This window comes from Halichoerus grypus, chromosome 2, assembly GCF_964656455.1.
Source record: "Halichoerus grypus chromosome 2, mHalGry1.hap1.1, whole genome shotgun sequence".
NCBI lineage: Eukaryota > Metazoa > Chordata > Mammalia > Carnivora > Phocidae > Halichoerus > Halichoerus grypus.
Window position 1 is genome coordinate 102,813,211 of NC_135713.1, and position 24,483 is coordinate 102,837,693.

The window sequence follows — 24,483 nt, forward strand, 5'->3', positions numbered from 1 at the left end:
GGGATTTCCTTTTAAGCACAAGTTAATACTTAAAAGTTTAGTTCTGTTTATGCCAATGTAAGTATTTAAAGAATTTTTCAGGGGCTCCTGGTTGGCTCCGTCAGAGGAGCATGGAACTCTTGATCTTGGGACTATAAGTTTGAGCCCCACGTTGGGTGTAGAGATTACTTAAAAATACTTAAAAAAATTTTTTTTCAAGTATATACACAACTTCAAGTCCAAAGAGTTCAGAAAAATACATAATATGTAAGAAATTTTAGAATTTTACGGATTTAGATACTGATTCCCTCATGAATCAGCATGTCAGTTTATGTGAAGAATTCTGTACAGAATAAATTATTCTGAACATATAATTTTTAACAGTTTAAAATTTTAGGGTGGTCAATTTTAAACACTATCACTAAAAATGAGAGAGTTTTGGTTGTGATGGTTTGCTACATAATATTTAAATAATGTCAGTTATGGGTATGGGCCTTGACTACAAATTACTCAACAGTATGTAAACTAAAAATGTCTTCTTCGTTTCCTCAGAAGATTTAATCTTCTATTCAAATTTTGAAACCTTATCATTACCAACCAAAACAAAAATTCTAACAAAGAGTTCTTACTTCATTTTAATTTTCCAATATTTTAGAAGAAAATTATGGCTATTTAAGTGCAAAACTGTTTTGCTATTAATTTTTTGTTATATAATCTATCACATTACTCTTCCTTGGTAACTAACTTTCTTACTCAACTATATGTGTTATAAGAACATTAAAAAAAATTTTTTTAACTAGAGAATAAAACACTAGTGCATGTAATACTTGCTGCACTTGTAATATATCAATATAATATGCAGACAATTAACTTAAGGTTAGATCACTAATCAACCGTTTTTTGTGGCTATTTTCCTTTTCCAAAATTATCTGTGTATCTGATGCAAGATAAAGTAGTTGAAAATGTCACAATTATATCTATTTTATGTATTCCTTATTAAAAGTAGAATGTGACTGAAAAATTGACTGAAATAAAAAAAGGATGTGCCAAAATTAGTATTTTAAAATAAACTATGAATAAAGGGAACACCGAGGCTTGTCTTAAGAAGCTGTTTGTCATTGTTTTTTTTTAGAGATAACACACATACAGTAAATGAATTTTATCAAAATACAGCACATTTCTTCTACTATATCCATAAAAATCAATTCCTATGTAAATAGTACTGAAAAACAACTAAAATGAGTTAAAATTTACAAAGAGTTGTTAAAGGGTTTCAATCAATATTATTAAAACTATACAGTACAATAACCAAATGATAACATCTTGAAAGAAGTGCAATATTTGAGTTCACATCTTTTGAAAATTACTGCCTATTTACTCTGACTAGCAAGAAAGGAACGAGTTCAACTCCTTTTGCAAAAATAATGTAAATTGCTGTTTTTGCTAGTCCTATAAAAGTCTTAATTAAAACAAGGTTGAAGAACAAAGCATAACAGATTAAAAATTCCAAAATTATATTTCTTAGTAATTAAAAATGAATTGCAATAACTGAATATTGCTCTAAAGAAAGGCTCCAGACTAGCCTCGACTAAAAACAGTTATTGGTCTTCTGTGGCACTTTTTTCTGGTCCAAATAACCATGCATTAATTCTTACCACTGCATGTTACTCAAATTTTATTGAATTACAAAGACAGAACAGAAACAAAATTAATGGTTTGGATGAACAAATTAATAAACATCTATGAAATATTTGTTACACTAACGAGGAACAAAGGCAGCTGGTGGTAAAACACTATTCTATTACACTGATACACTTAGAAACCCTTTAAAGACTCTGAAGTGTCGAGTTCACATTTAATGTTACCTGTAGGAACAGCCCTTTATTTGAATACCTTGACACACTGGTAGGCCTCAAGGACCCATCCCTTTGCTCTACAACTCTCCACAGCAATTCTCTATCACTGTGCCAATTTCACAAACTTGCTTTGGTTTCCTAGCTCCATGCGTACTATATTTCCTTTTACTTTACCAAGGCAATGTGAGACCAAACAAAATCAAGAGGCTTTCCTAAATCTGCTTACACTTTGTGTTACAGCAACACAATCTTTTAAAACTGGCCATTTTAGTTTCATTTGCTGCTTAAAATAAAAATTATAAATTAAGATTAAAATGGAATACTAATTATAAAACAGACTGCAAGGACCACCATTTGCAAAAAATCAAGAGATTTCCATATCACAAAAAAATGCATGGACATGCATCTACAGAAGAGTTAAAAATTTCCTGTGACTAAAAAATTAAAAATTGAATCACCAGTAGCAAATGTACTGTCAATGGCTATGACAAGAACAGATCCTGTAGAGCTCATAAAATGCAATTATCGTCTTTTTTATTTCTTTAAAAAGACATTACATTTTTATTGCATTATTTTATTAATGAAAACATTTAACAGCTATTTTTTCAATCTTTGCTTCCAGATTTTTATAGGAATTAACTGTTTTAATCTGGCCTTGGAAAGTGAACCCACCAGCACCACCTTCACCTACTCACTCTTCAATTCAATATGCACATAGCAAAAACCAACACTTCAAATCTCTTGCCCACATTAAAAAAAAGTAGTTTCAGCAGAAAAACATTAATACGAGTTGAATAAAAATAAGGGCACAAAAGCTATGAGACAGAAAGCTCTGCCATCTGTCTCTGGGCTACAATCAAGGCTAACTAGAGCCTTGCACAGAGTTCAGTCATGTGTATGAAATCCAAAAATAAACCTACAATCTATACAAAAACAACATATGTTTGTTTTTGCAGCCTTGATTGCTATGTTTAAAAACCTAACAAGAACTTTTATATGGTATGAATTCAACAGTCTCCCCTATATACTGTACAGTGGTTCTTTCCCTCTAACCACAAGTTCCATTATTTCATTAATGTACAAATTTGAACATAATTTTTTGAGTTCATCTTTACATATAAAAATAGTCAAAATATTAATTTCCCCTGCAAATATCTTCCAATAAATCTTGCTGCCTTCCCCCTTTTTTTGTCCACAATTCTTAAGAGGAAACCTCTCGTACAATGATGAGTTCTACTGTGTTCTGGAAAGTTTTTAGCAAGGACACTGCTTGTCCATGTTCAATATTGATAAAACTGTAGCCATTAGCCTAGAAGAAAGAAGAAAAATGTCTTTAAGAAAAACATTTCATAATAATTTATTTGCATCTGTACATTTAAATTTCTGCTGATAGTGCACAAACCTGGCAGAAAGTAAGAATCATTCTGGCAATTTAAAACATCATGTAGATTCCTGGGCCTTACCCCACATCTATGAAATTAAAATCTCTGAAGGTGGGACCCAGGAACCTGTACCTTGTCTACGTTTTCAGATGATTCTTATGTAGCAACCCAATGTTAGAAAGAACCTGGCTAAGACACAGTGCCAGGCATGGTGTTACGTGTATGTGCTAACGTGTAAATGAGGGCACCAACATGCAAGGATAGCAGAGGGCAAGGCTTACTCTTCCTATTGCCTTGGGCCAGCAGATAAACACTACATTTCTTATAATTTAGGCTTAACATTTACTGAGGTTTTACTATATACCAAACATAGTTCTAAGTGCTTCACGTGAATTAAATTCTTTAATTCTTGTAACAAATAGATTCTTTCACCATCTTATTTTAAAGAAGTTAACATTCCTGAACTTAAACAAAATGCTAAGATATATCTAACATGTATTCAAAAATATCCATGATTTTCCAAGGTTTTAGGAAGAAATATCATAAACTATGAAAATACTAAGAGAGTGGCCTATAAGAAATGCCACTATCTTCATCCACAAATATTTAATGATAAACTTCACAAAATGATTATTTTCAAAATTTGGCATTTAATTTCTTGATGAGAAAGCAGATCTTATAAAATGAAAAATTAAGAAAATAATAAAAAGATGTATCTTAGTTACCTGAATAATTTTATCACCTGGTTGTAATAATTTTGATGCTGGTCCTTCAGGCTGTACCCTTGTTACAAATATACCCTTTAGTAACAACAAAAAAGATAAACACTTAATGGAAAACAGTACGCATCAATGACAGAGTAACAAAGAACAATTTTTCTTTGACAGTATGTAAATATTTGAATCATAGTACAAGTTTTCTCCCTGTTTTCTCTGAATATTGTTACAACCCCTTGTTATTTTTGGTGCTGGTAATTCTGACTTGAGTATAGTAACTTCTCTTAAAGTACAGATGGGCAGAAATGTAGTAACAAATTTAAAAATCACTTCACAGTGTGATGAACATTTAAAACTGGGGGTTTAATTTGTTTTCCTCAAACAATTAATTTGAAGTGATCACATTTCAAAACAAAAAGCTGAACAATACAGAGAGAAATAAAAAAGATGGTATCTGTCTAGATTTATATAAGTATCTGTTAGATTTTTACTTATGTACAGGAGGCATTAAGTAGTGAATAAACCTTATGGGTATCTCAAGGACAAATAGACAAACTCACATCGTCTTCAGGTCTGAATGGATTTCCTCTGCCCCCAACACCTCCTGATATGCTAAATCCAAGTTCTGGATCCTTTTCAACTCTCACTCGAATCTGAATTAATACGAAAATAAACTATTACTAACATCTCAGAAAAACCTACAACACAGTATTTAACTATTGGTAAAATATATAAAGATTCATCTAAGATAAATATTCGGGCAGATGAAGGGAAATTATAACATGGAATATCATGTTAATAAGTTAGTGAGTTAAAGGCACAGCTGGGATTATAAAGCATAGCTCCTAAGTTAATCTCCTGTTATTTTACAAGGATAGGCAACCGATTACTATTGATCTTTTTTTTTTTTTTAGATATCATGGATTTTAATGATATTGAGCACACACAGTTATTATCAGCTTATTATCAGTTTCCATTTGTAAAACATCTAAATTACATAGTATCTCCGTTTATTGGGTGTTTCCTAAGATATTTAAAAATCCCTGGGTGGTTGTTGGATATCAACTCCTCATTTCTTGAACCTGTTTATATGCTTGCAAGACACTGGGACTGATGATCAATTGATAATATTTTTTATAACCACACTACAAAAAAAGATCAAGAACTAAACTTGTTACAAAATACTCCCTTTCCCCAGAGACTAAACCAAAACGAATAAGGCACATGTTCTCTGCCTAAGTTTCTAACAATATTAGTTTATCAATAAGCTATCAAAATATGTAAATGAATGATTAGTTACTTTTTAAGTACTTTGTAAGATTTAATTCTCAAAGTAGTTTGGAGACTCTAGTCAAATTTCAAACTCTCAGTGTCAAATAACAATAGTAAACCATAACATGCCAGTCAAGTTTCATGGTCTACTATTCATATTCCTGAAGAAGGTCTAATTACTGGAATATCATCGAATGGTTTTGTATAAACAACCACCTTAGGGAAAAAAAAAAATCACCTCCGAAACACTGAATCCTATGTCAACTAATCAGAACACAGGGGATCACACAGTCAAGTTAACCATTAAGTTTGACATCCTATAAACTTAACATGAAACCAAACCTTTCAACAAATTGGTAAAAACTATGTTAAAATTCTACATGGATTTCTTGCTAATAGTTAAATAACCTATAAAGGACATTAAGAGCTTGGTTTCGTACTTCAGATATTCTTGATGATTCTTACCTCTTGCCTTGCCGGCTCATGGCCTTGTCTAGGAGGACAATGGGGCTGTGTGTATGGAGGCTGGTGGGTCACCTTCAGCATCAAGTAATCAATTAGTTGTTCTCTAGAGGGATGCCTCGCCACGGAAGCCTGAGGAAGGGGCTGATGGATTTGACTATAATGTGCCTGAGGCCTGAGGGGCTGGCCCATCTGTCCATTAATCAAAGGCATCTAAGAAAAACACGAAGTGTCTTAAAATGACCAACAATAATGTCTCATTACAAATATCTGGATTTTCTTCTTGGAGCATTACAAAAGCACTAGAGTTTAACATTCTAAATCACACAATATCAAGCCACTTATACTATTTTTTCTAATTTTACAGTTTTAAAAGAAAAAAGCTATTAATTCTAAACTTGCCTAAATGCTTGCAGATAGATTCTCACTCTTTAAAGGTTTCAAATGAAAGGAAATCCTATCTACATTTAAAATTATCTGCTTTTCTGTTCAATATGCATGGACCTATCTTTCTTACAGTAACCAAATGTTAAAATGGTGATTATGTCAAAATTTTAAAATTTAAGCCCATTAAAAGGGTAGAAGATGTATTTGTTCATGTTTTCTTCTGAACAAAAGTTACAATTTCTGTGTCCTAATCTGACTGTATTTTCTACTTTTCTTTCTTTCTTTCCAGAATTAAAAAGTCAAGGCATCTATACAATAGAAAACTAACTTATTCCTCGTGTGTGTGTAGCAGTTAGCAACTTTTAAACTCCTTAAATGTTAGTTCCATAAAACAGTAACCACAAAAATTAAACCTTGACATTCTATTTTACTTTTTGCAAGTTACACAAAAAATCTGAGATAATTATTTTGTTGTTAAAAATCTATCCTTGTTTGGGCGCCTGGGTGGCTCCTTCGGCTCAGTTCATGATCCTGGAGTCCCGGGATCGAGTCCCGCATCGGGCTCCCTGCTCAGTAGGGAGTCTGCTTCTCCCTCTGACCCTCCCCCCCTCATGTGCTCTCTCTCTCCTCTCATCCTCTCTCAAATAAATAAATAAATAAATAAATAAATAAATAAATAAATAAAAAGATCTATCCTTGTTTTAATGCTTCTCATCGTTTAGACTGAATCTGAATTTTAGACTTAAAATCACCTTTGTGCAAATGCAGCTAATAATCTGTTATGTTAGTATGATGAAACTATCTGAAAAATAAGTTTACATTTGTATTATAAGTATGTGCATATAGAGAGACTGCTGTATAGAAGGAGAAATACTTTTCAGCTATTCAATCATTTAAAACTTCATTATTGATTATTAATAAAGAGGTAATCTTATTCACAAGTGAATTATAGAAAAACTGTGAGAGAAATATTGAGCCCCATTCTCCTAAAATTATCCCAAAGTAGAAAAGTTTGGGAAAAGATTATGGTAATTGTTTCAGAACTACATTCTTGTTACATGAACCTTGCTGAAAGAAACAAAGAAGTCTGGCTTTGGTGAAGATTTTTATTTTAAAAAAAGTTATCTTTTTTACTGTGTTATACTTCAGAACTTGGTTAATTCTGAACTTTGGGAACTTAAAGTTTCCAACAGGTGTTTTCTAACAGGGCACAAAGATGTTATCACTCTATGACAAACCTTACATTGGTTGGAGAAAAAGCGAATGAGGTACTCCACTATCCCTATATCTTTTTTAAAAAAAATTGTGGTTGTTTACTACTTGAATTTTGTAGATTTGAAGTCATTAATCTGCCAGGAGCCTTTAAGTGGTTGTGTTGTCACTTTATTACTTATGCACAACTCTGTGGACTGCACTCGCTTTCTCCAAGCTTGTATCATTTATTCCTATGTGCAGATTCAATACCTTTCTCCTGGGGAAAATTTTCCAAACAGTAATTACTTCTGACCCATGCTAAGACTGCCTGATACCTAGATTCTTAGTTGTGCCTGACATTTTACATCAGTGTTAAACATACCCATAGAATATATTAAGCTATCATTAGCAGATGGCTCAGGAGAATACAAGTATGAAACAACCCAATAACCTAAACTACAAAAACGGATATTAAAAAGAAAAAGAAACCGAATAACATAGCTCAATTAAAAGAAAAAAAGGGATAAAATAAATAGTTATGTATGAACTTATGTTATATGGCTGGGTTCCTACTCTCAAGAACAGTGTAGAAGTTTTTATAGAATACATTAAGTATGCTTCAAAATTGTATCTGGTTATACTAGGAATATGGAATTGGAGTTAGTTGAAAGAACAGCTGAGAGAATATTAAAGAAAAGAATTATCTATCTGGTATTGGTGACAGAAAAGTAAACTCTCTAAGTGATGCTTTAGTTACAAAAGTAGTAAGAATACAATCATCATCTATTCTACCACATACAGAAGTCTTTCAAGGTTATTTCTAATTACATTTAAAGTATTTTAAAATGCCTTTAATAACAGTAAAAACATCCTCAAATGAAGAATTTAAGACAGGTTCATCTTTAATTCTCCAAAAGATTTACTATCAGGATGCTAAAAAGCCTCTGATTCAAACAATACAATAAGTAGATGATAGTAGAGAAATCCAAAAATAACAATAAAATCATTTTCTACGGTGGAAAAAAATCATTGACTAAACTAAGAAATAATAGAGTAAAAATCTATTTCATAATTCCCAATTAGTTTTTTAACAATCTTTTCTAATCAAGAAGGAAAAGTCCTCAAAAAATTATTTTCGGTGTTAAAGCATATGTTATTTCCAGTTCAAAAGCTGTAAAACAAGTTCAAAGAGATGTCTTCATTTATTTCCTGAACACCTACTTTCATCAAGCTGTCTGGAGGAACATCTTTGTGACTAAGTGTAGCTGACGAGTAGTTCGGCTGTCCTGAAATGAATATATCATCTTGACAAGGATCTCCTGGACAGGATGTCTGGGGATGCTTCAAATGAGGGGAAAATAAAAAGTAAACAAATAATGCTCTTTCAGATGTGAAACCAAAATGATGATGACACTTGAAAGGAGATTGGAAAAAATATTACTAGGTAGTGGAAAGATGAAGAACCAGTCAAACATTATGATCGTAACTGCCATCAACATTAGTACCTTTATGATTGACATTAAACTTGTTGTGGTAATCATTTCACTATGTGTGTGTGTCAAATTATTATGATGTACACTTTGGACTAACACCATGTGATATCTCAATAAAACAGGAAAAAATATTAGTACCTTTAATATACACTTCATAATGTTTTTAGTTTTATTTACAGTAATACCTAGCTTTTAACACTGTGAACAATTTAGTTATTAATGAACTAAGTTAAAAGTCCCAAATTTTAAGAGCAACTAAAATTTACTCCTGTTGAGTACTACAAAAAAGTTTTTTGTTTTTTGTTTTTGTAAAAAAAAAAAAAATAACTGCTATTAACAGCACAGTGCCGCCCGGGATTTTCTTATTAATGATGGGCAGTACCAATAAATACACAACCTTATAAAATTCAGTTTAGCTTAATTCTATCATACTAGTATTGGACAGCTCAGTATTTTTTAAAACCAATGGTCTGGTTTTAAATTTGCTTTTAAAATTAACTAGAGTTCATATTTTTGTATGTCAATAATATCCTTATAGTCTACTTCATTGATAGCTTTTTTTTTTTTTTATAATATGCTAGGAAGCAAGATGCCCATACTTTTCATTTTAATTTAGTTCTAAACACACTTAGCTACATTTTTGAAAACTAAAGGGACTGTGATAAATAGCACTATTGTTACTTTCAAAATAATATGTGGCTAGCAACACAGCTATGTATACTACATCATTTTGAAAAATAATCTGAAATCTACTTCATTATGATATGCCACAAGATACACATAAGTCTAAGGGCTTGTGATTTAACCTTAGAAACTTTATTTTCAACAGAGCTATCATGTGCAGTTAGTTGCTGGTTTGAAGCACTGATTAGCATTTTTAGATTTGGTTTGATCTGATTTTATGAATTTATGCAATGAGTATTTTGCCTTCCTTCCCCATTTTTGAGATGTGCTTTTGGAACACATAGTAATCAACTTAGGTCATAGTTTGAAGTTTAAATTCAAGTCTGAATGTATAACTATTTAGTCTTTAAAAGAACAAGAACAAGTATGTTATGAATGAAAAAGCAAAATGCAACAAACTCAAAGGCTCTGAGTTTAAGAATAATAAGCAAAAAATATTACTGTTTAAGAATTTGGAAAGACAATCGTTCCAGATGACAATAGAGATTATTCCTAAGTTAATAAAAGCCCCTGGTCTTCACTCTGTGGTTTCAGTTGGAATGAGTACCAGAAATGCAGGGCTTAATAGCTATCACTCTTCTCTTCCCATTTCAGTGATAAATTACAAAACAATTGCTATGACTCTAACATAGAAACAGAGGGCAGAGCAAGAAAGGTGAGGTCCAGCCACAGCAAAGTGAATCCAGGAGACCACTCTTGTCCTAGAACACAACAATGCAAAGCCAACAGTGTATTAAAAAGGGGGTGGTGATGAGGACCCTTAGGAAAAGGCAAGGATCCAGAAGTAAGCAGAGTCAATATGGAAATAAAACTATGGGGAGGAGACAAAATAATGTTGTAAGAGAAGAAGTATCTTTTCAGAATGGAAGGGAAGGGGGAGAAATAAATATTTATTTAGCGCCATGCTAACACCTTAAGTTGTTATGAAGAGAAAAATCTTAAAATAGAGCCATACCAGAGTTGTTCTGTTCTTTCTCCTTCTCTGCCATTCTTACCGCCTACCCTTAACTTTCATTAAGAGAATAAACCTTCCTTCTTCATTATTAATGACTATGCTAAAACATGTATAAGAAAGGATTTGGGTTTTGCCTTTTCATTGGTACTTATTACAATTTCTCCAGCCTTACTCATATTCAGTGAATTGTGATTAAACTTACTTCCAGGTAGTGCTTCTCATTTGCCAATTCTCAATCAGTAAACTAAAAATTATTCTTCCCCACAACACTTCTGTGTACTATGTATAGCATAGGCTTAAAACCTTGAGTTATGGAGACTAGCTAATTTTATTAAGAGAAAACACCACAAAGCATAATAATTTTTAAAAAACCACTCAGTTATTTCAATTGCTCATCCCTATTTACATAAACAAGAATATACTACATCCTTAGCTTATAACCAAAGAAACTTAAGAGATAAATACTAAATCAACTTTGCAGGGAGTTTTAGAACTAAGCTATGGAAGAACTAGAAGGTAATCAAGATATCTAACCCACCATAAAAACTTATTTTCTAGAAATGTGAAAACATTAAAATGTGGTTTTTTTTTTCTTCTTCTGTGTACTGAAAGTACTGGTCTACTGCAGGTACTCACTCGAAAAATGTGCCCACCAGAACCTCTTCCGTCTGCAACACTCAAGGCAAGGCTGCCTTGGCTGCCATGCAGATCCCTAGAGCTGCCATAGTGAAAGTTGCTTACAGCAGTAAAATTGGAATTAAAGGACCTTGACAGCATGCTCTGAATAAAGAGGGGATAGATTTAACAGAGATTAGTGTAGCATGCAAAATTCACAAGACATGTTATGTACAAAGACGTATTTATAAGTAACCCCAATACCACTCAGGAATATCATGCATCAAATTTTCAGTGCCACTGCAAGAGATTGGCACTATTTACCATATATTTGCATGACAACATACACATATACACATAAAGTACATGTAAATCCAACCATTCACATGTTTAAACACTAAAGAAGAAAGTACAAACATACAGTGGCTTTTATAATGCTATCATTTCCTTTACTCCTAATACATCTTACTAGAAGTTCGTCAGAAAAGGGGAACTGATGCCATCCCTAGATGTATGTGTACATATGTAGTTATATATGGAACACGAGCTACTTTCTCTATAAAGATAAATTTTACCGACAACCAGTTATTTCTAAGTCAAAATGGATTTCTAGAGTCTGCTTCATTTTATAGAAATCAATTCTATATTATTATTAAATAAACGGAGAGTTTAAACATACATACATACATAGCACAAAATAAATCTGCAAAACACACCTGGCTCTTGGCCACTGTAATTTCTAAAAAAAAATTACTTTCTACATTTAGAAACATGTCTTACATTAAAAAAAGTTAACATATACACAAAGTTTTAGGATATAACACTTAAAAGGCTCCCACTGCTCTACAGTTACCAGGGGGAAAAAGTTAGACAATGTACTTGTAAAAAAAATTCTCCCATTCAAATAGATAGATACTTAAGATTATATTTTAGGAGTTAGTAGTGGCATTTGCTGCTTAAACTTGAAGAACCACTGATGGAATGCTTACACTGATGAATCTCTTATCACTAATCCCAGAACTGCCTGAAAAATGTACCTCAATAAACACAATGCCTGATTTTTGTTGCTCCTGCTTACTAATTCCCAGAGCTGTTACGTGCTTTTCTTTTATGTGGATGCTTCTTGTCATGTCCCTGAATATTGAGGGTCTTATGGTCAAACTGGGAGCAACCACATTTTGAGCATGGCTTGTTATCAAGAAATATAGAAATGTCATAACAAGCATTTCTGTATTATTCCTAAGGAATATATATGCCTTCTCCAAATTATGAAGTTGATCTCTAATACCAAGAAATCTTAATGTGCCATTCCAGAATGAAAGGGATCTATAAAATTACAATGAATACTTTTAGTTTTTTTGTGGATTCCAAAGTAATGACTAAAGAAAAAGCTAAACTTAACAGGCCATGCCTATACTTTCCCAGACCATTTCACAAACAATTAGGATTTGGCAGAGACAATTCAGAGGTTCCATAAACATTTGATTATAATGTAAAAATAAAGAAACTATACACACAATCACACATAGACAGAAACATAAACAACACACACTGATGTGTTACACATAGTTTTAACATGTTCTTAACCTGAGTGGTCCAAATGATCCTTTTTAATTATATGTAGATCCTGGAACAAAGCTTTTTCTGTCATCTTTGAACATATAAAAAGTTTTTGTAAATATGTCACTGACTAAGAAGGCTAAAGCTCAGAACAGGCGCGGTTTTTAATTCAGGCCTGTGCAAAGACATCTATATAAAACTGCACACTGTCACAACACAACACATTTGTGCAGAGCTCAATTAAGGAATATGTCCTGGGCACTGCTGTTCATTACATGCTAAGAGTTGTATTGTAGCAACTGAATGTGGATATTATCATGTTATGTTAATGATATTCTAGTTGAGTGCTTCTTACCAGAATTGTTAGTTTAATTAAATAAGTCTTGAGAAGCAGGAGGTGAGATCTATTTATATGTTTGGGTTCCAGGTACAGTTTGTTGCAGGGAAGGGAAGGAGGGGTTATTAATAGAAGGTTTAAAAACCAAATAAGCTGCAAAAACTTACTATTTTTGTATTAATGCTAAGCAACTACGCTGGGCAAAGTAGCAACTTTTGATTTGGGGACTTACCTCTAGAAGTGGGTAAGGCATTGTGAAATATTTTCAAATGTCTACCAGGCCTTAAGAATTATGTTTGGGGGAGGAAAAGAATGAACTGCAGAGAAGCAAACAGATTTTCCATCACCCTCCACCATTTTTAACCAATGCTTTCAAGTTTGGTATTCTAAATCATGTTGCTCTGTGTCCTCACAAGGCTTTTCTTAGTTTCACTGGCCTATTCCTCACCTCTCAATTACCAGTGGGCACAACTGGGAAACTATTGTCATGCACTCTTGAAGTAACTGAATGGCCGATTTCTAAATATATAAAGCAGAGAGGTACAATGAACAATGGGGTAGCTGCTACTTGCTTCCTATTTACTCAAGTCTAGGTACATCTCCATCAGACAGGAAAGTAATGGGAGAACAACCACCTGAGAGATGTCAACTACACAGAATATGATAACCAAACTCATCTCTTCATCCAAATCTGCTCTTCATTCTCTATGTTGGCATTCCCAACAACCAGTTACTCAAGGCACCACTCTAGCTTAATTCCTTTTCCTCAAAGACTTATTACAGGAATATTCTAATCACAAGTAAACTATCCTAGAGTCTGTTTTGAAACTGTCTCTTGAATTCTTGCCTTTGTCTCACTTCCATCAGTACATTTCTCATTTATTTTCTGGACCACTAGAGACCCTCGTAACTCAATCAACTTAAATACAGCCTCTTCCTCCTCAAAAACAAAACAAAACAAAACAAAACAAAAAAAAACAAAAAACTATAGCCCTTTCTCGTTCTAGTTCCATAGTATCTCCAGGAGTTTATTTATAAAACAGCTATGGTACTCCTCTGCTTAAGAAATTTCCAAGTTCCTTAGAAAAAGCACACAAGCTCAAAGAGCCTCAACAATACGTATAGCTACAGCTGAGACAAAATGGATGAGAATGAGGTTGCCTAAGGCCATTAGATGCTCAGCTATTTAAAGGTGATAGTATTCAAAAGAGCTAACAATTATAGGCAGAGGTTCAATGTGAATTGATATATGGTACCAATCATATTTTAGGCATTCATTTTTGAAAAATCGGACCTAAGGAAGTATTTTAAATGACTAATTGAGGTTGTATACATTTAGCTGTTTTTAAAAATATATATTTAATGAACAAAGATAAGAAAATTCTTGGGTAAAACACACTGAGAGACAGGAAGCTAAATCTTAAAAGAACGTGCTTTACACACTTGAGCCACAGAACCGAGACACTAATTTATCAGTTGTACATGATAATTTTTAAAAATTTTAACTCCTTTCAAAAAACTGACCTTTACACATTAAGTTATAAACTGAACGTGATCTTAAGTTGTTTTACCAATGATTTCCAAACTTCATTAGGGCCACAAACACCTGAGTTCAGGTAGGTCAGAAATGCAGTTCAGAAAGGTCAAGAGTAAATGCCATGCCAGAAGCCATCTGTGTCAGTGACAGTGTTAGTCTTATAACATTGACTGGGAAAAAAATCTTAGATAAAATATTTACATTGATGATATATTTGTTATTCTGCTAATTATATAGTAAAACTGCTATTTTTGTACACATACTTACATAACCAATTAATTATTAGATGAGAGCAGGAGGTCAGAAAATGCTAAACAGAGGTACACATGTTTATGCATGTATTATTTACAGTATGTACGGCACAATCTAAAAAAAGATATACACATAAACATATGAAACGAACTTCAGCTCATTAGAAAACACTGGGGAGTAAGAGACAGAAAAGAAGCATATCCTACAATCTCAGTTGTTTTGAGTTTGGCTAAGTCTAAACTTGAACTCTGTTGTTAAGTACCAAGAAAAAACTCCTCAAATTTAAGTATATATTCAGTAATTCAGAGTATCTTGTTTCACCTTGTTTAAGAAACAAAGAATACCAAATATTTTTAAGAAAAATAAATTCACAGACAGGAAAATGAAAAATTCCTATTTAATTACCTTTTCTAACTTTTTGGCCTCAATGTGTCGTAGTACTTGTTCTCGCCAATCATGAGGAACTTTACTTTTTCCTGGAGGATCTAATAAAGAATGCTCAGAACCAACCCTTGCATTTGGTCTCTTTGAAGGACTAGTCCGTGAATAATTAAAATCACTAACAGACATAGTTCTCTCTGGTATTTCACTAATGGAGGGTCGAGCACTCTGAGGCCTTGATGCATTTGGACCATCAATGCTGTATGTTCGTGCAGAAAGAGGTCTCTGTGATCCTGACATCAATGGAGTTCTTCCCACTGAATGTAACTCTCTGTAGGATAAATAATCTCCTTCAGGAATCTGGGCCCGCCTCGTGGGACCTGATTCACCAAGATTTACTGAAGCTGTAGAGGACACACTACTTTGTCGCTGAATCGTAGTTCGAGTTGCTCCAGGAATGAGTCGGTCATTTGGTGAGATGGCCCACATTTCCCCATGTCTTCCTGGGCCAGGTCTCTGATGTAAATGGTATCCAGTATTAGCTCGAACATTGTTATGGTTAGAGAAATTCATATTGGCAGAATGTTTCGCATAACTGTGACTTTCTGTGCTCTCGGATCTAGGAAGCCGCTGAGGAGGAAAACTGACATGATCTATTTGGGGATTCTGTTTGGCATGCCACAGAGTGTCCTTGACGGCAGCACTGCTACTGTACTGGATGTTATATTGTGGAGGACCATATATCTGAGGCGTAGATTGGGGGCCACTTACTGTAGGGCCTCTTATTATATTTGGCTCTTCAGGATTATGATTTGAATCAAACTTGAAAACTGCCTTTGTACCTGATATTAAATCAGAAGATGAAGAAGAACCAGTAAATACTTGCAATGGTTGATCATACAAAAGTGTAGCAGACTTGCTTCTGACAATATTTTTTCCATCAACAGTAGATGTTACTTTAATTGTTGCACTTGGCTGCTGTGGTCCATTATCACTAAGAATGTCATAGATTTTTAACCCTCCAGTCTCCATATTAGTTATACTATGAGATTTCACAACAGATCCAATTGGCCCACTTCTCTGAGGAGAGAGATCTTCAGTGCTTTTGGAAATACCCATATCAACAGAAGAATCAGTGTCATGTGGTTCAGTCCTCCTAGGAGACTGTGGAGTTTCCTCAGAATGTCCATTTACCTTATTTACACATTCTAGATTAGGATACTTATTTCCATTTTCCAAGGGCTCAGCTTCTCCTTTAGCATTAATGCTTAAAAAGTCCGTTCCAAGCACTATATCCTGTGTCTTTGATCTTTCCACTATCTCTGGTTGAAATGTATCATTAGTTACAAGTTTATTAAGATTCATATTGATATGGTCTAATTTGTGAGATTCATCAGATGTGGCTGTTGAGTCAACACCTTTCTCAATAAGAACCAATTGCTCTTCAATATTCAAATCATATTCAGGTAAGTTAAAATCTTTTTTATCATGAACCTGGAATTTTTCTTCCATTGAATGATTTAAAATATCTCCATTTTGTAAAAGACTGTTAAAATTTTCATCTTCTTGCCTAAAACAAAGATAATTTTATCATAAACATCATAAAGTTCAGTTTCTTAGTAATAAGAAACATTAATAACTAACTGGTTAATGTGTAGGTACACAAAGTTAAAAGAGCTGATGTGAGTCAAAGAGGAAAGTCATTTATTAGCAAGGAGTAATATTTAAATATTACTGTAATAAATAATATATTTATATTAAATGAAGACAGGTAAAACATTAATTAAAATTCATAGATAATCAAGGTTAATTTTCATCAATATCACCAATCACTTTGTCAGAATATAGTTTAACAGACGTAAATAGTGAAGAAAAATGGACTTTTTTAAGCACCTTTTCATGAATGTGCTAAAAGATGAAATGATTGAAAGATGGACAGACACATGGAAAGCCAGTAACTTAAATAGTTGAGCAAAGAGCACAGAACATTTTTACAAATAATTCTGAAACCTTACATTATTTAAAGTCAGTCATTTTAACTAAGTAGTTATTATTAGATTCAAATATATAAGTAAAGAAATTGTAAAAAGCTAAGAATTAAACAATTACTCAAAGGTCTACAAAAAATGTAAAGAAAGTAGGTATACTAAAAAAAAAACTAGAACTCAACAAAAAGTCAATTTTATTGTATGGTGATTTAAAAAATAAAATAAACAATGCAGCACTGAAAAAAATCTGAAGATCAAAAGCAAAACTAAATTTAATCACTCTTCTAAGTTATTCCATTGTATTTGGCAAATATTTATAAATGTGCTATTTCAAAATTACAGAAAACATTTTACTTCTGCTTGGTGGAAATAAATAAACCTACTTATATTTCACACAAATATGAAAACATATTTGCACCCTCTTGTAAAATATTCAAGTATGTTTAACAAATATTCCTTAGTATTGATCTTCCCATTAGGTAACAGACTACATTCATTATTAGAAATACAACAAAGGGGGGCACCTGGGTGGCTCAGTCGGTTAAGCGGCTGTCTTCGGCTCAGGTCATGATCCCAGGGTCCTGGGATCAAGTCCCGCATCGGGCTCCCTGCTCAGCGGGGAGTCTGCTTCTCCCTCTCCCTCTGCCTACTGCTCTGCCTACTTGTGTTCTCTATCTTTGCCAAATAAATAAATAAAATCTTTAAAAAAAAAAAAGAAATACAACAAAGGTGTGGAATATCCCTTTGATAGCCTTTATTTCATTACACAAAAAACATGATTTATAAAATACTAAACTCCTCAACAAAATATCGGTAACATTTTATTATTCAAGAAATTAATCATTATCTTAACATCTAAGAGGTTATAAAAATTATTATATTACCACACTAGGTCTTAGCCTCAATTTCAAAGAACAGATATAAATAATTAATCATAATTACAAGTACATAATAGCTAAACTCATTTTGCGACATAAAATTCATCTTCCTTTTACAACAATATAAATCAATACAAACAAAATTTGACTTAACTGTGCCTGGAATTTAAGAACCATTTTACTCTAAAAAGTAGTCAACAATATCTGTACAGTAAGCTTTGGGTTCAGTAGTAACCCAAATCTAATAAGCACCTAGCTGATACAATAACATGAAGGTAAAACAACACATCTTATTTTGATAGCCAAGTATTTTGAAAGCCCAAATAACAGTTGTTTTAAGTTATTTTAAACTTCAGCTAATTTTAGCCTGTAGGAATTAAGTCTTGTTTAGAGAGTCTGACCTACAAATTTAAGTCTAATTCAAAGATACAGAAGTAGTTAAAAGTACTGAATGCCCTTTAATGGCAGCCTCCAATCATGAGTATCTAAAAAACACCCATTTCAACTTGAATTACTCCAAACAAGCTGTTTATGTTGTAATATCTAAAAATACTGTTACAATGTCCAACTTTTTAATGAAGAGAATTAGAATATTTTAAATCCTTTCTTTCCTAATTTTTTTTAGTTTTCTAGTTTTTTAGTGATTTTTTTTTTTTAGTAATCTCTAACCCCACGTGAGGCTCAAACCCATGACCTTGAAATCAAGAGTCACATGTTCTTCCGATTGAGCCACCCAGATGCTCCTTTTCTTCCCCACTTAAAAAAACTAATATAAATGCAAATGTAGCAAATCTAAATAAGTAGTAATAAAATGGGGAAGAAATCACATTACTACCTGAACTACTTCTATATTAATTTGTGAAATCTGCTTTGTTTTAGTCATACATATTTATTTGCCTTATTATCTCTATTGTACAAATAAATTATTCTGTTAAGATGTTCACAAACCTGATTTTGGAATTAATACCAATATGAGTTTGTTTCATTGGAGAGCAGAGTGAGGTATCTTGACTACTATCCGTATTAAGAGAAACTGAATCAGACATCCGAGATGGAGAAGAACAGTTGCTGTTATTCTGATTGCTATTGTGTGTAACTTCATCTGATAAAGAATCTGTATCCTTTGTATCATCTGAAACAAAAAAAACTTAAGCTGTTGATAAAGTCACTAAAGATTTGCGTTTAATACTTTGCAGTGATGACAAATGACATTTATGTTGTCCAGGTTCAATATATAAAGAATTCTATGGATTAGAAGATAAACAAAGGCACTTCTGAAAATGCAGTCCTAATACACACAAAGATTAAATAATTTAAAACTTGTGATACCTTTAAGTTTTTTGACAAATATGATCTATGTTAAGATTATCCAGAATTTGGTTTAGTTTTAACTACTGACAAGATTATATTATACAGTGTTTTTCTAAGGCCATCAATTAGTTTTAGTGAATATGGCTCTTCCACTCATTCACAATATTTTTTTCAGTAGGCTCTACACCCAACGTAGGGCTTGAACTCACAACAAAAAGATCAAGAGTCGCATGCTCTAACAATTGGGCCAGCCAGGTGCCCCCTCATTCATGACTTTAAAAAGCCACAATAATAAAGAATAAACAGTACAGTTCACAGCCTAGATTTGTACATTTATCTGGGGAAGAAATTATTTCATACAAGTATGGAGTTGTTTTCATCTATTCTGAAAATAAAAATGAGCAATACTGTCAATTAAAAAAAAAACAAATCAAGAAGTTTCAGAAGGTGAGCTCTCTGTTGCTATTTTTAAACCATTTCAAAGAATTGTATATGAAAAATGATCAATAGGGGCGCCTGGGTGGCTCAGTCGTTAAGCATCTGTCTTAGGCTCAGGTCTTGATCCCAGGGTCCTGGGATCCAGCCCCGCATCAGGCTCCCTGCTCCGCGGGAAGCCTGCTTCTCCCTCTCCCACTCCCCCTGCTTGTGTTTCTTCTCTCGCTGTGTCTCTCTCTGTCAAATAAATAAATAAAATCTTAAAAAAAAAAAAAAGATCAATATAGGAGATGGCTTTTGTTTTTTATATAAACAGAAATAGACAATATTCATACTCCATTATAGGTGGTACTATTAAAAAGTATTATTTTTTTAAAAAGTAATGATAAAACAATAACAACTTGGGGCACCTGGCTAGCTCAGTCGGTGGGGCATGTAACTCTTGATCTCAGGATCATGAGTTCAAGCCCCAAGCTGGGCAAAGAGCTTACTTAAAAACAAAATGAAAAAAGATAGTAACTTAGTATCTTTACAACCCTGAAGACTGTATTTAATGCAATTCTACCCAAATCATAGAAACAGTATATATATAGACACAGTCATAGGAGATTATATGCATTAAAGATATTTTTTCTGTTCCAAATATCTTAGAAGCACAGTTCAGGTAGTCTGGATTGTTGACAATAATAGTACATGGGGCTTTCTATATTCAACTTTAAGGTATTTGGGTGCTGGAGTCTTGATTTTTAAAATATTGTTAAGAAAGATGGGTAGGTAAGTTCTTTCCTAGATATTATTCCTCCTCTTCTTCCACCTCCTTGTGACAGATAGTAACATGTAAAATATTTAGCATGGTAAGCAGCAACTAGTAAGTACACAAACAAATATCACTACCACTATTATTATGAAATCCAAACTATCTAAGAGCCACCTTGACATAAGTTTCATTAATGCCATAAAGGCAAAGACTGGATGGATATTTGGTAGAGATAATATAGACACGTTCAAGCACTAGGGGGGAGGAGTGAGGGAAGGATGAAAGGAAGGGATAGATATCCTTCAAGTTCCCTTTCATTTCTAAGAAGAGTCTGAGATTCTATTACATGAAAAAAAAATGGCTGGGGTGTGAGGATGGTTTAAAAAGAGTTCCAGGACAGACAAAATAACAACAAGCTAGATCTGAGTACATTGAATAATCTCGCACATTTGATACTCACAAATTCCTTCATTAGCCTCAATGTATGTCAAGTTAGGTTCAATTCATATGCATAACATTAAGTAGCTTAAGGATTACCCAGCAAATAAGCAGCAGACACAGAATCACAATGCAGGCTTGTCTGCCTATGAAGCCCACGCCCTTATACATAACCTTGCATGAGGGAAGAGAAAATACATAATAAGATTCTTCTTTAAAAACAAGAGGGTTAAGGAATAGACCTTTTAGAAAGGCATATTTTAAAAATTGTTTCGAAAGAGTGTTTTAAATAACATAATCACGTTTAATGAAATTTATTTCAAAAAAATTTATGAATTTGATAAATTCAGCCCATTTCTATTCCTAGTGCTTTCAACATCTAACCTTTTTTGTTATTACTAAGAGCTACCACTTTTGGCTGGTTAATGGAGCTTTCAATTAATGGTGGTCGCATCTCTGCCATTTTCATCTCTTCATCAGAAGAAAGTTCTTCAGATTCCTAATTTAAAGAAAAAAGAAAGTATTTAAATAAATTTTGGTTTCTTTAAATGAATAGATATTAAGTCATAAGAACTTCAAAGAGAAAGAATATTTAGAACATGGATGTAAAACCTTTTTATGGTAATAGTAACTAAAACTAGTATATGATTTAAGTTTTTCAAGATATGGCAATAAAACTATGGCAATTATTAACAATATGTCAAAGTGGCTATGGGATAATATTCCATGGTGGGCCTTAATTCAAGTGTATTAATGATTAATATGTGCCTGGTACTATGCCAAGTGCTAGAGAAACAAAAATGAATAAAACACAATCTCTGTCTTTGAAAAACTTAGTTTAGAGGTGTTCCAACCAAAAATCTCTTCCTAATTCTCATATTTATTCCCTCCAAGATTATCAAGTTGCAAGGAGTCAGGACTGAGGTGTTCTTCCATTAAAATGAGTTAATGGCAATTTTTGACCAATTTGAAGACAGAATTTTTTATTATTCTTCATGAATTTTTCTCTAATATTTGACAAAAGTCCCAGATTATCTGCCATTGAGTGCTATTAAGTGAAAGGGGGTAGTGAACAAAAGGACCTGGTAGCAAACAACTATTTATAGAACTATTTTAAACACTGCAAATATTGTATATAAAAAACAGAGCTTTTGCAGGTTAAATTATTATTCCTAATGATGAAAATAAGTAAATAATATAATGAAAATAAATAAAAAGTCTTAAACATTGTTCTGTTAGAACTACTGACTTCCAGTAACTCCTAAGTGACATAATACAGATATGGACCAGGGTCAGAAAACTATTTCAGTACGAAGGGCCTTCAGTCTGTTTCAACTACCCAACTCGGCCATTGTGGCACACAAGTAGCCACAGACAACATGTGAAAAAACGCCTGTGGCTGTGTGCCAGGAAAATTGAATTTCATCTAATTGTTCGCATGTCATGAAATAGTCTTCTTCCTTTGATTTGTATTCAATATTTAATAATGTAAAAGCTGTTCTTAGCTTGCAAGTCATATAATGACAGGCAGTGGGCCAGATACGGGCCACAGTTAGCCAAACCCTGTTCAGGACTGTACTACAATGGAAAGACACTTCTAATTAGGATAGGAAGAGAAAGTAAGGAGGGAAGGAAGAGAAGTGAGGGGTGAGGTAAGAGAGGAATGACATTCTGCACAGATGAAAGTATGGAAATAAGAGAAAGTATGCAGAGCATGTCAACTCCATGGAGCTGGAGCTCAGAGAACTGGCAGGAGACAGAAAAGTTAGACTGGATTGAAGAGGGAAAGGTTATGCTCTGAGTATGGACTCGAGTATGTGTTGGTCACTACTGGAAGTTGCCAAGCCAGGAACTCACATCAGATTATCTCTCAAAATGGTAACTCTGATATTAAGAATGTACGGGAAGAGAAAAAGACCAGCAGAAAGGGGATCTGGCTATCCTAACAGTCCTAAAGAAAAAAAAACATTTATCCTTAGGCAATGGCAGTGATGGCTGATAAAGAAAAAAAGAATCTGACAGAAATTTTGGAATGAACAGGACCTAATGACAGAATGTATGCGCAAAGAATGAGAGAACAGGAAAAGGAAGGGCAAATGTTCTGTCCTAATTGTGATACGTGCAGTACTTTCAAGTGCTGAGCAGACTTCATCCTATACTACACCTGGCATCAGGGAGCTACGGGCTCCTACATTTCCTCCCACCTTTCTGTCTCCTGTGCTCAAGTCAACTAATGTTCCTGCAGCTAGCTCTTATTTTGTCCTTCCTCACTGTTTCCCTTTGGATTGCATTTTCTTCAAGTTTAATGTAGATAATTCTTCAATTTCTAATCTAGCTTTCATTTCTCTTCTGAGCTAAAGATACACATTTCCAATGACCTACTGAATATGTCTTATGTCTAACGGATGGTCCTGTTAAGTGTTCAAATTCCACATATTCAACAACAAACTAGTCCTTCAGAGGCTGCTTGTTCTCTTAACGCCCAAGTTCAGTTAATGGCATCACCATCCTATTCAAGCACAGTTATGTGACTATTTCCTCTTCTCCACTCCTTATAGTCAGGGATATTTACATACTAAATCTCTTATATTCTTAAAACAAACTTCCAGTCCACATTTTCTAGTATTATTATTCAAAAAGCCCTCAAATTCGGGAAAATTCAGTAGCTGTTGCCAGATAACCCCGATACATAGCTCTATCACAAGTACTGCTCTGCTAAAAGGCCTTCAGTGGCTCCTTAAAGACTACAGAACACTAAATCCAAACTTTTTAGCATTGCTTTCTGGAAGCGTCACCATCAGGAGCCAAACTACTCTATTAATTCTGTTTCATTCTACCACCCCTGATACACTCAGGGAGATGGAACATGCTCTTTTCTACATTTCTCAAGCACCACTCTTTTGCTATCATTATTCCTTCCATATTTTATTTAGTTCTCCTATTTTTCATATTTCTGCTAAATGAAATATTCCTATGTACAAGTTAAATAGCTCCTTCACCCTAAAGCATCCTTGGTTGTTCTAGTCAGAAAGTATCTCTTTTCTAAATTTATGTAGCACTTAATATTTTTATCACTTAGTACTTTTCTTATATACTCAGCACTGTCTAACCTTGATTATATCTACATACCCATATATCTATTCTGCCACCATAGCTCCAAACACAGTGCCTTACACAAAGAAATCATACAAAATAAAGTATTAGGTATTAAGTTCACTGAGACAAACCTAATAACCTTTTCACAGACTATGTTATATTAGGTCCAATGTATATACAAAGTGTATTGAATGATGTGATCCACTTAAAGTACATTCACAAGCCACGAGGTTTCTTGCCATTTGCAACAACATGGATGGCTCTAGAGAGTATAATGCTAAGTGAAGAGTCAGTCAGAAAAAGACAAATACCATATGATTTCACTCATATGTGGAATTCAAGAAACAAAACAAATGAACAAAGAAAGAGACAAACTAAGAATCAGACTTTCAACGATAGAGAACAAACTGATGGTTACCAGAGGGGAGGATGGTGGGAGGAGAGTGGGAGGATGGGTAAAATAGGTGATGGGATTAAGAGTGCTCTTGATGAGTACTGAGTAATGTATAGAATTGCTG

At 33.5% G+C, this 24,483-nt stretch overlaps 1 protein-coding gene across 9 annotated transcripts in view; it reads right to left on the bottom strand.

Annotated features, from left to right (window-relative positions):
- Nucleotides 1-1,074: 1,074 nt before the first annotated feature.
- Nucleotides 1,075-24,483, bottom strand: part of ERBIN (erbb2 interacting protein) — a 124,683-nt gene continuing 101,274 nt past the window's right edge. For 4 of the 9 annotated variants that reach the window (XM_078067268.1, XM_036117445.2, XM_078067269.1 and 1 more), the window contains 9 exons: nt 21,254-21,368; nt 18,877-19,060; nt 15,087-16,632; nt 11,017-11,160; nt 8,470-8,589; nt 5,671-5,880; nt 4,494-4,586; nt 3,943-4,017; nt 1,075-3,144 (listed from right to left, as the gene is read on the bottom strand). In XM_078067268.1, the coding sequence (XP_077923394.1) occupies nt 3,037-3,144; nt 3,943-4,017; nt 4,494-4,586; nt 5,671-5,880; nt 8,470-8,589; nt 11,017-11,160; nt 15,087-16,632; nt 18,877-19,060; nt 21,254-21,368 (2,595 nt within the window). In that variant the 3' untranslated portion in view covers nt 1,075-3,036. The remainder of the gene's footprint in view (nt 3,145-3,942; nt 4,018-4,493; nt 4,587-5,670; nt 5,881-8,469; nt 8,590-11,016; nt 11,161-15,086; nt 16,633-18,876; nt 19,061-21,253; nt 21,369-24,483) is intronic. The other 5 variants (XM_078067272.1, XM_078067273.1, XM_078067270.1 and 2 more) reach the window with 4 other exon arrangements.